The sequence below is a fragment of the Diadema setosum genome, chromosome 21 (assembly GCF_964275005.1).
Source record: "Diadema setosum chromosome 21, eeDiaSeto1, whole genome shotgun sequence".
NCBI classification, from domain to species: Eukaryota; Metazoa; Echinodermata; class Echinoidea; order Diadematoida; family Diadematidae; genus Diadema; species Diadema setosum.
Window position 1 is genome coordinate 6,455,769 of NC_092705.1, and position 15,777 is coordinate 6,471,545.

A 15,777-nucleotide genomic window follows, 5' to 3' on the forward strand; every position below is an offset into this window, starting at 1 on the left:
GAAACAGGAGACTAAACTCAATGACAAGAGTCACAAGCTCGGACGAAGGTAGCCATGCAGGACTGATAGGACGTTAAATATTACGAGGAGATGTCGTCCCATCAATCAAAGCCTCTAGTGAGGCGGATGTCAAAGCGCCGCAGATGATGGGGATACAATTTCGCGGACTATGCACGCAATTGCCCTCGGCGTGTCGAGAGAGGATCGGGATGCCGATGAAAAATGCAAAGTGCGAGCAAGGCAAATGAAAGCAGCGAGTCAGAAATGTTCGACAGACTCTCATTCACTCTGGGGGCAATTACAAGATTTAGTCAGAATCAACAGATTTCTAGAGTACAGGCTGTTCTTACGTAGTAAAGAATAAGAATTCGCCGATTAATAAACCTGAATTCATATTTGTGTGTTCTAAAGTAGTTTTTCAGTCAAATTTTTTTTTTGAACATAAAGATTTTTTTTTTAACTGTTCAAAAGAGTTTGCTGTCAGATTTCTATATATACAAAAGATATGTATATTTCTAATTGGTATTTTATATTTGTGGAGGGCACCCAATTAAAGAGAATGTTTATGGCAATATATTTCGTTTGAAAACAAATCTGAGCTTTTTTAAACCTACATACTACCAGAAATCTGCATTTACATACACCCAAAATTATAGGGCTTTCAAAAACCATTAATTCTTGTGTGTGTACACTAACTCTTGCAATACTGGTTTCCACTGGTGTTCATAAAAGAGTATATACCGACCTTGTGCTAGATGACCAGGGGTACTCTAAATAGGGGTCTCTCTCTCTTACCCACCGCCGAGTAAAAAGAAGAAAAATGCTCGTTTTTCGTCCGGCATGTCCTCCTGAGGTCCTCCTAGAGACAGGGAGACTTTAAATAGGGTATTAGAAGACATTTCTCCACACGAGCTCCTCCCAACCCAAGTGCAGGAATTCAGACCCAGTAGGAAGCTGCGTGTACACTAGGTACATTCATATTTGAAGTACAAGTATGGTTGTCTTAAACACCACATTAGTTTGTTGGCCTCATCATTAGCCAAATGTCATAGTGATAGATACCACGTACAGCAATTTGCTAGATATCCGTCTCGTTTCTGGCCCAAAATTAAAACCTCTGGGAGGTATTATAAGCACTGTGCAAAAGCATATCTCCTCTGTTGAAAAAAAACACACAAAAACAACAACAATAACGGGGAAATGTGTCAGATTACATGAGACTTACATCACTGTATAATCGATGATACTTTTCTGACACGATCTACACTCAGATCTCGTGTGTGCATTATGTGTGAAGTTTGACTATATACCACCATAAGTGCTGTCAAAGTATTTTGTGATGTTCTTTGTCATGGTGAATTTGCATTCACCTGACAAAATACCACAGTATTTTAAATACTGTGGTATTTTACTATGAATGTGAACGCACCTATGAAGTCGGTTGGATTTCGTAGGATGTTTGTGGCTGGCTTGAAAGTGGTAAACGCTGGTATGACTACTCACCAGGGAGTGGAGTGGGTGCACTGTTGGTAGTCGGGTTTGATTCGGGTTACAATAATTTGTTAAGTGCCTTGAGCATTATGTTGTGGTGGAAAGTGTCATTTACGTGCACATAGACACAGACAAATTATACTGTAAAACCAAAAACATTAACAGCACGAAACTTTGGCAAATTGCCGCAGGCAGTCAATGCAATACAGTATGTAGACAAAAAGTTTCATATACTTTTATGTATTTTACTTTTCCCAATCTTGGCTCCTCACATATTTGCAAAAGTTTCATGCATGCAAAAATTTTAGGTTTTATAGTATGATAATGTATGTATGTCAACATATATCAACATGTATAGTTACGTCAACATGTATATCAACATGTATAGTTACATAGATAGCATTGATTAGAATTTATTTTTTGCATGGTCTGAATCGTTTCGTTACTCTGGTCTTATACAGCTAGTGTGCTGTCATTAATGTTAGTGACTAATGGATAATTTACTTTGGTGTCATTGATACGGAGTACTATTCATCGCTTCATTTTGTGCAGTATCTTGACACTTTGTCACTATCCTTGAGGGAACGGTTTGACCAGGAGTTCAAGCGAGTGTAGTATTTATAGCTGCGTAATGTCATGTTGTGATTAAGTGATGGTAAATCAAACTAAATGCCTCATGAAATGGCACTGTGTATGGATTGTTTGCACTGTTCAGCTCGGTTTATACTTGTATATGAATAACACAATCAATCAAGATGAGTCTTGCTGTCCAGGAGTTTGTAGGGAGCATTGATGTTCGTGTGGAAGGTAGGGGTGATAGCTGGGTTGGGACAAGAAATGGAAAGAGGAACATGGGTAGAAAGAGAAAGAAACATGGCTTGCTTTTACACGTACGGAGAGCGCTTTTCTCGTAATTTGATTGTTGAATTACGAACACAATTACAATTATGATTTGAATCACTATTCATTCATATATATGATCGCGAGGAAGGCTTCGCTTATTCTGCGGTTTTGAATTTCAGAGTGGGGAGGGGAGGTTTGTGTTCTTTCTAAGTTCCAGTCAATCAATCTCGATCCATAAGTACAATGTAGCACATGCTTCAACTACATTGTGAGCAAATGAGGAGCGCGGTCTTTCTGCGGAAGTGGTTGAAAGATTGCCATGAGCTCCGCCCCAAAAAACACGATTGGAGGTCAGTTACAGTCACATGGTCGTTTCGTTGCTTAATTCTGGCAAGACGTGATTTTAAACCACCTCTGGACCATCATTTGAAACACGATTGGAATTACGATTCAAATCACCCTCCCCGATTCCAGTCTGTCCATTCACAAGGCAAGAATGCCTAGTTTAAGGCAAAATTTTAGTGATGCATGATCATTAGAATATGTTTCAAAGTACTGTATGAGCTGAAATTTTCGCGTACAGATATTTTCGCGAATTGCTACTTGGAGGACATTTTCGCGTGTTGTTTATTTCGCGGTTACGAGGATCTAACTGAACTTAGTTAATTGCGTGTTGTTATTTTCGCGGTTCGAAGACGATTCGCGAAATTCGCGAAAATAAAACCACCACGAAAATTTCAGCTCGTACAGTAAGCATGCATTCTTGGTACGTGTGAAAGCCAGGATTGAAAAGTTGGGTGGAGTGAGATAGAAGGATGTAGGATGAACAAAAAGAGAAAGAGAGAGAGAGATGAAAGAAGTAGTGAGTGTCATCATCATCGTCACCGGTCCTTGCCCCCTCTGTGATGATGTCAGGGACGATTGGCAAGCTATGAGAATTGCTCATCACTGTCTGGATGGGGAGGAAGATAGCAACGCTGAAATCTTCCAGTCCTAGGTGCATCAAGAGGGAGATCTGGGGGGAGGGGGTGATGTTAAAGGGGAGCGTACAGTTTTGGTTGAGACCTAACTTCAGGTCTCTGATATTTTTGGTGAGATGATGAGAAACCTCTCATGAAATATGAAAGAGCAAGTAATTCTAAGAGGAATTCAAAGTTTGTTTGATGAAAATCGTTCTTAAAATGGCTGAGATATCCAAAAAAGAACCTTCCTGATTAAAGGGGGACCCACCTTTTATTCGGTTCACTTTTTTGTACTTTGTTTTTGGATGTCAAAGTGATTAAAAAACCAATTTTCATCAAATGAATTGTGAATTCCTCGAAAAATTGTATTTTTTCAATTCATTTATTTTCAATTCTCATTGAAATAACAAAGAACAAAGTGATAATAATAACATTACATTATCTAACAAAATACATGTACAAGAAGAAAAAAAAAACACAATGGAGAGAAAAACACTATTTCATAATTGTTTTCGTGGTATCTCGCAAAAAGTTGAAATCCCAATTCTCATCTCCACCAATACTGTACAATCAATTTAATCCGTCGAGGACGATTCTTTGAGTATACTCGGGCAGGTATCTATGGGAAATGCGTGTCATAGTTAGCAAAATCAGTCTGTCCTCAACAGGTTAGACCTGGTAGTGTGGGGATACTATAGAGTGTGGAGACTGGTCCTGCTGGCATATATTCGAGGATCCCCATAACGAAATTGTGTATGTAGCTTTCTAACTGATCTAAATTTGTAAGTACTGGTATACTCACAGCCAGAGAATCTTGACTGGAGTCAACTGTTACCGATGAGCATAATATGAAGAGTTTGTTCGCAAAAACTGATAAGTCCATTTTTGAAGATTTTGAAGTACGGTCTCTGTCATAAAGTACAAAATAGCACCTTTTAAAAGATATATTGGTCACCACATATAAAGGTACATTTTTTAAGTTATGGTCAAAAGAAGCAAAACTTTTCTTATTATTCTCTTTATTTTTCTAGACCTTTAATCGCAAATATCTCCATTTGGCAAATATGGACTTATCGGTTTTTGCGAACAAACTCTTCATATGCTTCAGTTCACATTATATTTGATGACAGATGCTATTTGTGGTTTACGAATGTACCCTGATAGGCAGTGAATGATTAGAATTGGCTGGGCCAGTCATGGATCCCAATATTTATATGATTTATATTAAGAATACATTTGCCCAGTGTTGTAGTAAATTTTGTCAGATGCTATTGTTACATTAGCCAAGGTGATTCCACAATGGCTAGCAAGTTGTTGCTATGTGATCTGCAAGGCCACAGTTACTATACCGGCATTGGATTTCTGATGCTCCCTACGTTTCAGGTTTTAATACAGTGATGTGAATAAAACACACCTTTGAAGGGAAAAATGTACCTTTGAAGGGATAGCATGATTTTGGGTGAGATGTTGACTGAGGTTGAACTTTTTTGTGAGATAATTTGAAACCACTTATATGAAATATCTAAGAGATACAATTCTATTAAAAGAGGAATTCAAAGTTTATTTGATGGAATTTGATTTTGAAATGGATGAGATATCCAAAAGCAAAGCAAAACAAAGTTGCCCTTCTGAAAGATACAGTTTTGTAGGTCCCACCTTTTGTTAGGGCTACTTTGTTTTTGAATATCTTGGCCATTTCAAAATCAAATTTCATCAAATAAATTTGTAATTCCTCTTACAATTGCATCCTCCAAAATATTTCATGTGTATGTGGTTTCTAATCATCTTAAGAAAAGTTCAAACCTGAATCCCCATCTCAACCAAAACTATAAAAACCCTTAATGCGTAACTTCATGTTTGAAGTCTTCTGCAAAACCTCTGTGTACTGAATAGAAACCTTTTTGACACATTGCTTTATTTTTGTTTGTTTTTTTATGCAGTGGATTTTTATATCACTAAATTGCATGTTACCAGTAACTAATTTACATGAATAAGAATTCAGTATTTCTCGCTGGTTAACTTGTGTGCAATCAAAATGATTGTCGCAGGGACATTGCACCAAATGCATAATCTAACTGCCCTAAACTGTCTCAATACTGGGTACTCACTTAGTTGTGCTCCGTCGTCGCTAATCACCAACCTTGATTCTCTAGGAATATCTAATGCATGAGAGCTCATTCTATGAAGTGAATTACTGTAGCTTTTCTGCAGCTCATTTGTGCCTGATGATAATTACCTCACAACTGAAATGGCCCAAGAGTCCACCAGAGCAGCATATATACAGTTTAGTCATTATGCTATGCATGGATTGGGGGGGGGGGGGAATGATTTTAAGGATTTCTTGAACCCTTGAAAGAAAATATTTCCCCGTTTAAATCAGGCACTTTGCAAAGTCTGTGGAGTTGCTGTCCTCCTTGTCATTTGATCAATGATCCGCGATTTAATTTGGGTGCAGTTACATCAAACCCTTGTAGTGCAAAGCATTGGTCAGATAATTGACACGATACATGGTCCCATTCAAGTGATTTACTGGAAGTGTAATCATGCATGCATAGTTGTCAACATTGCCGTAACCATTGCAGTAACCCAGAACGTTCATTGATTGTAATTAGGCGAAAATAAGCTTAGGAATCCCCTCAGTATCAAGAAAATTGGGTTGAGGTGCCACATTTTTTTTCTTTTTTTTTTTAAACAAGGTGTTCAGCAGTTGAAGTGAGGGTAGCATCCTCATCTGCAATCAATCTCTGTCTCTCTCATTTTATAGGTTTCCCCCATTCTACGACGAAAATCCATTCGGCATCTATGAGAAGATCCTAGCCTGCAAGATTGACTGGCCCAAGTCAATAGGAGCCAAACCAAAGTAAGTCATTCGCTCCCATGAGCATCCTGGGTGCTGTGCATTTGTAGTGCTTTTTTGTAACCCCTCCCCAAATCTTTTGGGTTCATTGAATATCAGAAAAAAATATATATATAGTTTAGCACAGTAATGAAGTTTGGTGAAATTAGAACAAGAAGTTCCAAAGTTACGAATATTTAAGTTCTTTTATGTTATCTACATGATGTATGTGCCAGCATCATAGCTAGATGAGAAGGCTAAGTGAACCTTACATCGTTCGGCGGAAATAAGTAAAGATTTCTTGATCACCCATCCAGATAACCTCAGTGTGCCTGCCCCCCCCCCCCCCAGCTCTTTGATCTTTAGTTTCCCAGAGCAACTTAGCCAAGCAGAACACCCTTCTGCGTAGTGTATGTATTCTTGCCTTTGTAAATACCTTGGCTCGGTTTCACAGATAACCCCCCCCCCCCAAAAAAAAAAAAAAAAAGTATCAAAACCATTAGAAAAAAACCCTAATATTTTTCATTACTTTATATAGGACCTACTGTAAACGTGGATATTTTCACTTGACTAATTTTGGTCGGGTAAGAAGAGTTTCGTGTGCTTTTAATTCCACGGAATCGAGACATCAACTACTGGAACATATACCAAGCAAAAATATTCACAGGTTTTTATCTTGGCCCTAGTTTCTCTTTGCGCAAAATACATGAAAATTTCAACACCGTGAAAATTTCCATTTTCACAGTATATGCTTGTAAAGACATTATATTTTTATATAATTTGAACAACAGATTCAATACCCAGGTAAGGTAAGATATCTCATGTGAAAAATGGAATCACGTGATCAAAAGTTATTTGTTTTTCATCTGTAGTATTTGATGGCAACTGTCCATTGTATGGCTGCACTTTACCTTGGTGTATGATGTTTATTCCAAGTCGTCTGTAGTATTTTTCAGCGAATAGTTCTATTTTTTTTCTCCACATGACCTGCTTTTCATCAAAACAACACTTTTCAGGGTATTGCCCTCATATTCATAATTTTACTATGCACTCTCATAACGACACAATGAAATTTTTTCTGTTTGTCTCAGATCTTCAATGCATCCACCCACACTTTTTTTAAAAACAAGACAAAACAAAACAAAATATAGAATGGCTCAAATGTTTGGGAACAAGGGGTTGATGACTGAACATGGTTTGCATCTCAAATGTCACTTGGTCTGTTCATGAAGTATGTTAGGCTTGCTTCTTTTACTGTATGTTTGTATCCAAGAAATATGTTGAAGGATCCAGGATGTTCGTCTAATCTGTGATGAAATGTGCTTTGATGAAATTAGGATATGTCTGCCCTGATGTTCGAGAAACTTGTAGGAGTCAAGCAAAGAAATTATTCTCCCTTTTATTGGAGTAGATGGGTGTTTTGTTGTCACGTCTGTCAGCAGAAAATATTAAGCAGCCAAGGACATCGAAGAAAGAGACTATCTGGTAACGCCGCCAGTTTAACCCTCGGCTGAGTACTTCTTATGCTTTACTCAAGACTTTCATTGACATTGAACAGATTATTTGGACGATTTACCCCAAATACCTCCCCGGTTCTCAGAGATGGAAAAAAAAAAAGTTGTTTGTGAATAGCTGATGATGCATGAAACTACCAGCATAGTCTTGCTGCTCCTTCCTTTCGATTGTCCTCAAGAATTCTGAATTACCGAGAAAAGGTGAGGGATTTTTAATAGTGAGTCTACCCTCCCATATACTGATCAACAGTGCTCTTAAAAACTCAGGGGATACATCTTCTTCTTCTTCTTTTTTTGATTGTGTACACTTAGACCCAAAGTTCTGTCGCAGAGCCAAATGGTTTTTTGTCTTGTTCACCTAGTTTCAAGATTTCTACTCTTTGTTTTGTGATGCAAACACCAGCAAGTTTTCGTGTGTTTTGTCTGTGACGTCAACAGCAAAATTCTGAGCTACTTCAAAAACTGGATGACATTATCCATTCTAGAATCCTGTCAAAACACATTCTGAATTCTGATACTAGATGTGCTCCAGAACAAAGAGCAGGACCACATGCAGTTGTATATAATATTAAATACAGTAGCCATCTATTATGAGAAAGTTAAAATGGAAAAAAAGCCCTTCATGTAGGTCTATAGGCCTACCTAACACTGAGTTTGGGCAGATGCTGCTTGTTGTAATGTTCCAGGGGCAGGGGAGATCTCTTCAACCTTTGTAAACTGACACACACATTTTTCTGCCATAGAGTAGCCTAATGTACAAACATATTTTCAGAGTGCAAACTTTCACTCTGTCTCTCTTTAGTTTTCTTTTTGAAGGGAATATTGTTTAGAATTTCCTTTGATGAAACTTGATGAAACACATATATTTGCATATAGGCCTAAAGTTTTCTTTTGGTGATAGTTTAGTCAGAAATTGTAAATACGCCATAGTTACAGTTTGACTGAGCATATTTACGGAGCAATTGCATATTTACATATCTGAGCAAGTGCGCATTTTTGACGTGTGATATCCATTGAGCAAATACGAGAAGTACAAAATCTCCTGTGATTTCTGGTTTTACTCCCTAAGATGAAATGTCCTGCAAACATGAGCTATTTTCATTCCATGAGTGGGTTTTTACCCAAATGGGAGTCCACTTGCTGTGAATGTGGTAGCATCTGCATTTGTACCTTGCAAAGTATAAAGCTCATGCTGTACAGAATCATGGAACACAACCTGGTATTTTGAGAGAAAGAGTGAGAGAGAGAGAGAGAGATTTGTGATATAAATGTGTAGGCATATTTGCTTTTTTCTGTGATTGGCAAAATCATTGAAGTGATTAGGACAGGGAAATGCAGGTGAGAATTAGTCATTGTCAATGTTGTGCATGATTGAGTTGTGAAAGTCATCATCAGAGTCCAGAATAGATCGCTACATCTATCTCTGTTTCAGTTTAAGCACGTATGGGTACGCTCAAATATCCATAATTGTTGTAACACCCAAACGTATGACCCCATGGTACAATTACCACAGATTTCAGTCTTGGTCTGACAATGGTGGGGGGGGGGGGGGGTGGGAGGGGAAGGCGACGGACGAGATGATCGATGGCTAAACATCATATTTTGGGTGCCAAGAAAGTTTGATGGGCCGTTTTCATACAGGTCGAGAAGCGTAATTGCAATGCCGAAGTACAATGACAATTACGATCACGATTTAAGATTATCGTCCGTACACACATGACCGAGGAAGGCCTTTGTAGATTCTGCGGTTTTGAATCTCAGAGCAAGAAGGGGAGGTATGGCTTCTTTCAGAGTTGTTATCAATCACTCTTGATGAGTGGTAAGTAGTACATGCTTCGACTGCAGTTCAAGCATTTGAGGACATTTTTTTTTTCTGCAGTTTTCTGTGGTTGAAAAGTCTGCCAGCGAAAGTACAAGCAGCATGATGTACATGCAGCACACGTTGTGAAATAGGCTGCAAAAAGAAAGCCAGCCCAGCATGTTTTACAGCAAAGTATGTGCAGTAAAGTAAATACATTTGGGAGAATCAGTGCAAATTTCAAGAAGCCACACTACCCCTATTTCGGAATTTCTCAGGGGTTTGAAACTGACCCTTTTCGGTACCTTTTTTTCAGGATTGTTCTGGAACGATTTTACAACCTCCCCTGATTAAAGACATTTTGGGAATAAATACTTAAAGACCCCCTATTTCAGTAATTCTTCAGGATTTTTCCTGAATTGAGTGCCTAAGATATACCCTCTTTTGAGAATCGGGAACACGTTTACTTTGTGCCATGTGGTACAAATAAACACCTGAGTGGAGAGACCAGGTCGCACTGAAATGGAGAGTCACGGGGCATCCAGGAACATTGTGAAGGGCCCCTAGAGATGTCTTGGTTGCTGTTGGGTTAAGGAGGAAAATGAGTGAACGATGTGTGCAAGGCAAATGATTGCTGTGAGAAACTAGAAAAACACTCTGAGAGCGCAGACCTCCGCCCAAGCAGCTACTTTCCACCAATGATCTTGCTCTTCCCAAACAGATCAGTGATTTCCACCCATATGTATGCGTGCTGACAAAATCGTCCAATTTCCCAATATAGAAGCCTCTGTTATGTCATAAACCCTCAGCTGCGTGGTGCGCCTCGCCCTAGCAGAAACTATAGCACTAATAGTGCGTGTATGAAAACCTCAAAAATGCACAGCTTGAACTCCCAAGTTCATTGACCCTTCCTGCCAAAATATCAAAATCCTTCATAAAATCCATACAAATTTCCTGATCACTTCCAAAATTCAATCATCTGTTCCTTGTGTCATTCCCAACCTTTCCTACAAGTTTCATCCAAATCCGTGCACAACTTTTTGAGTTATTTTGCACACGGACAAACAAACAAACTAACAAACTAACTAACTAACAAACCAACCAACGGTAACGAAAACATAACCATACATATAGGTAATAATCCTATATATGTGACTGAACACTGCCATTATTTGTCTTGCATTCCTGCAATTATACCTCTTAAAGTGAGGTTGATGAATTATGTTGTTATTGGGACAAGGTTGCAATAGTGTGAATTTTAATTGTGGGACTACACAAAAGAAATTCATCAGTTAGGTGTTAGTCTATTGCTTGCAGAGATGAGCAGAGATGGTCTCAAAAGTACCCCCAAACAAACTCAGAAACACCATTGAAAATGATAATAGTTTCTGATCCAGATGATGCAAACATATAAAATGGTTGTTTGGCAAATGCACATAGAATTACTTTTCCAATTCATTAAAAGTCCTTGAAGTGTGCAAATATTAGTCAACTTGCAAAATTTGCACAAAATCAAAACCTGTAGAATGTGGCTCATACAATACCCCATTCACCTACAACTTACAATAGCTATTCAGCAGCTAGAAATGTTGTTGTCACTGTGAAGTCCAGTTTAGTTGAAGATGGTTTTGAAAAAAAAAAAAACTTCAGTGAGAATGTCCCACATTATCCTGTCACTTTGTGGATGTCCATGTTTGTTATGTTTTTATAATGGAAATAACATGGAAGAAATTTCAGCTCAATCTATTTATTTATTTATGTATATAGCAATGTTTAATCAAAATATTTTTAGATTACCTTCCAGTTTAGTAATAATAAGCGGGGAAAAACACATAAATTCATCCTTCTCATGTCATTTAAGATGCCATTTAGTACATGTGCAAGTGAGATCAATCTTAAGATAAATAGCACTTGGGACACATACACACACATACACACACACACACACACACACATAGAAATGAATAATCCAGTCTGTAGGAAATGTTTTTAGTGAATAATCAATGTTCGCATGAATCTCACATATGCATTAACACAAAACACTTTGGAACTTAAAGGGGAAGGCTAGTAACTGATCAGTGGGAATCAGTGGAAATGCTGGGAGATGATTGTTCCAATCCTTATGGGATTCATTCAAGAGTTCATTGTATATCTATTGCTGTGTGAAAATGATTTGCTTCAGAATGGTCTCATATTCAAGTAATGTGCAGTTTAATGCTTTCAGGTTAGCGTCCCTGGTCAGTGACGGAGCATTTATCTGCACATTACGTGAATATGAGACCGTTCTGAAGCAAATCATTTTCACACAACAATAGATATACAATGAACTCTTGAATGAATCCCATAAGGATTTGAACAATCATCTCCCAGCATTTCCACTGATTCCCACTGATCAGTTACTTGCTTTCCCCTTTAACCTATTCTGCCTTGATACACTTGGAAGCACTTCACATGGTGAAGGTCTCTTGTGGAACTTTTAGTATTCAAGCGCCGTAGAATAACAGATCCTGCCATTTTCTCATAAGCTCTGTTTGCATTGTCAATACTATTATAAGGGGCTTTACACAACTCCTTTGAGGTATGATTGTAAACACCGTACTATTGAGTTTGTACCAATCAGTGTATGATAGTCAAACAAAAAACCTGGTATAATGATGGTATGGACGTCGGCCCCACTAGGACAATGCCCTTTTCCAAACTCACTGTGCATATAGTTGGTATACACCCAAGATCAATAATTGCATACTCAACCCTGAATTTCCTGTAACCACAGAAGATACTTTACACTTGTTTGCAAGACTACGTAATACAAACTGTGCTGGTGTATATAATGTTTATGCTATTGCAAAATCTGTGATATATTCCCATTCAAAAGAAGCCATCAGCTGACAGGGGATGTTTGTGCAATATTTTTGGAAATTCAGTTGTTGTTGTTGTGTTTTTTTTTTTGTGTGTGTGAGTGCACATTTATTTGGGGAGATGAGTTGACATTGTACACACCTTTTCTGAAATTCCGTCATGGTATCTTTTTAGTACGGAAGATGTTCATCATCTTGGTAGTAACAGATGAAGGCCAGCAGATTTCACAGCTGAAACATCGTAATCATTTTTTACATCATTTTTTAAATCATTTTTTACCTTGCTTCATGAGACAAAAATATTAGCTTTGTTCTTTATGATATCTTTTATTTATGAAATCTCAACCCAGCCATATTATTGTTGCTGTGTTAGGCAGTTGATCATTGAGGTAAATGGATCCAAGAGCTGTACAGAATTGAATTGTGCCTCTTTCATGCTGTAAAGATAGCACTGTAGGAAGTTAGTAGTGACACAGGATAAGGCAGTTATTTGAGCTATTTCAATTATGTTTCAATTACTGTCACAAAGAGAAAGATATGAAAACATATATATATCGTCGGTGGGGTGACAAAACCTCGTATCTCAATTTTTTGAGATTTTGAGTTTTTTGCATAATTTGTACCTAATGGCCTATCGCACCATCTGATAAACCTATGGAACGCCATTCTGCCTTTGTTTTTCAAAAACGCCTTGAAACTAAACCTCGTAATTTTAACCCACGTCGAAGTTGCACTGACAAACCTCGTAACTTAAGATACGCAATTCCTTCTCCCTATGTCTCCAAAATCTGTTCTAACAAAACCTCGTATCTCCACACCAACTTCGACCCATATTGGGTTACAAGGTTTACGCAAATAGGAACTGCAAATATGCGCTGATAATACCTCGTATCTCAATTGCAAATTTCGTTCATCGAGTTACGCGATATTATTACCTGCCGTGATTCCAAATGAACATTGACAAAACGCGTATCTCGTACATTTCGCGCGAAATATTTTTGCGCGCGCTCTCTTATTTATCATTTTATGGAATTGGAAGTCGATGTCATATCGATTTCTGTGCTCTCCCATTGAACAGTTTATAGGAAGGAAGACGCAACAGCCATCACGAACCAAGGTACAAAAAAAAAAAAACAACTACCAAATCTTAAATTACTTTTCTTATACTGTGTTTCATAATCAATTATGTAAGGGAGTTTAGCTGAACTTTATAGTGCCGAGCTAGTTACACTGTGTCATTGTAAAATATCATTATAACATTATGAAATTAGATTTAACTTTTAATATCATTCATAAAGGTAGGCAAAGCCAGTCCTGCCTGTGTAGGCTGTGAGAGTAAATTAACTGTGATCGGTGTGTCGCTCTGTGCGTGTGTCTGTGTGTGTGTATGTGTGTGTGTGTGTGTGCGTGTACGTGTGTGTGTATGTGTGTGTATGTGTGAGTGTTTTGAGTCATGAGTGTTCCTGATTTGGGTTTTATGTTCGGGGAACAGTGAACTCGAACTTTATGTCAGACTGGTCAAAACCTTGTTAGAAATTAGAGAGTGCAGATGTAATGACTCATAACTTAATTTGGTTTTAGTAGGTCTAGTCTAACTTACAGTAAATTAGGTAATTTGATGCTTTCTTAGGACATTGATCGTTAGTTTAATATAGAGACCTAACAGTTAGATCTAACTAGATCTAAATGTAAATCTAACTTGAATTATTCTAAAACTAGTATAAGGTCAAACTTTAGTCTATGTAAGTTAGTAGATCTACCAATCTTTGGCATACAGGTACGTGCCAAGACAAAGAGTTTCAAGTATGGCCTGTACGTCTACCCTGTTAGGGCTAGCTATCTTTTAGCATATTTTCGTACATGAAGCTCTTGTTATTATTAAATATGGGGTTAGCTAAGCCTAAGTTAGTAAGTAAGGCGTAGAACTTGAGTAGCATGTAAATCTAGACCTTTCTAAGCTGATCGTTTCAAGCTTGTCGGTCCTAGCTGCATGTGTAATAAAGCTAGACTATCATACATTGATTATCGTCCCAGCATAGAGTTCATCTTTGACTTTGTATTTTCTATGACTATGTAATCTTTGTAATTATTCTAATGTCAATTTATATTACTTTTATTAGTCTAGATCTATATGTGCATGGCTGTGATCATGGGTACCCTTCATCCTGCAATGTTTTTAACATCCATAGAATTTTGCTGACCGCACCAAGGTGCTATTTTCTGATAAAGATTTAACAAAATAAAGCCAAGGAAGCTGTAAGACTAGTTCCGTATTATTAAGAATATTTTTGTATTTACAGCCATTTTTAGATTAAAAATGCAGGTTGTTTTTGTTTTTTTTTTTTTTTTTGGCTTTTTCTACGTAACATTAAAAACAGCACAATTTCATGCCCATCATCAAAAGGAAGGATTGTGCTTTTGTTGGACATTGGATGAATGAAATAAGTAGTATAGTGCAAAAATTTTTATGTTGAGAGCATGTCATGTGCTCTTTAAATAAAAATATATGGATATATTAATATTTAGGGTTTTGTTCATAACGTTTGGTGTCCACCAAACATATATAAATAAATCACACAATTGCAGTTGATATTGCAATAGCTGTTTTGTAATATAGCATTCAAAAGAGATCAGAGTAACAGTCCAACAATTAAAAGGTTTTTATTCCCCATTTCTCTGATATTAAAAATACACTATCACCTGCAACATCACTTGAATTTTAAGTGTCCACAGTTATGAACATAATACAGCCTTATTCTGAAGTAATGGAAAATCATTTTCTGAACTTTTGTATCACCAGTGATTGCTTTCATAAGAATATATGAAAATATTACTTCATATAAGCATTTACATCTTTTTTTAATTTTTCATCAATTACGAAGGTGGACATGGTTATGAACAAAAGAGTTATGAACGTAAGATTCGGTTTTTATTCAATATCAATGTCAAAGTTATGTAGCTATTTCCTAACAATTCTAAACTATTCTGTCTTTTTCAGTATAAAAACACAAACTACTAATGATTTTATGCGTTGTATACTACATATTGTACTTCCTTTCATCTCTTCCTTATGTTCATAACCTGGACACCACGTCCAACAGTTATGAACATGACGACAACTTCATAAAATTAAAACATTTATCGTGAAATTAATCTTGTAAAATTAATTTGATTTTCAGTCATTCTTTAGTCTTAACTAGTTTCTTGTAAGTTTTGATGCATAAGAGTAATCTGTTTCTTTGAAATAACCATCAGTAGTGTCCTACAGTTATGAACATACTCTTTTTTGACAACAGCAAATTCTTATAGTGAAAACGAATAAGAATGATTACAACTTAAGTTATGTTATATGTTGGTCCACTCCATTGCCTTTGTCATTGAAATGTTGTTAATGGGGATATGACATCAATTCAGGGATGTTTGCTAAATTCTTCAGCACAGGTCACAAAATCTTTACATAACTATTATCCACATG

At 37.2% G+C, this 15,777-nt stretch overlaps 1 protein-coding gene across 1 annotated transcript in view; it reads left to right on the top strand.

Moving 5' to 3' along the window:
* Positions 1-15,777, top strand: part of LOC140244619 (cAMP-dependent protein kinase catalytic subunit PRKX-like) — a 74,916-nt gene that overhangs the window by 38,069 nt on the left and 21,070 nt on the right. Inside the window, exon 5 of the mRNA XM_072324239.1 lies at positions 6,061-6,156. Within this exon, the coding sequence (XP_072180340.1) occupies positions 6,061-6,156 (96 nt within the window). The remainder of the gene's footprint in view (positions 1-6,060; positions 6,157-15,777) is intronic.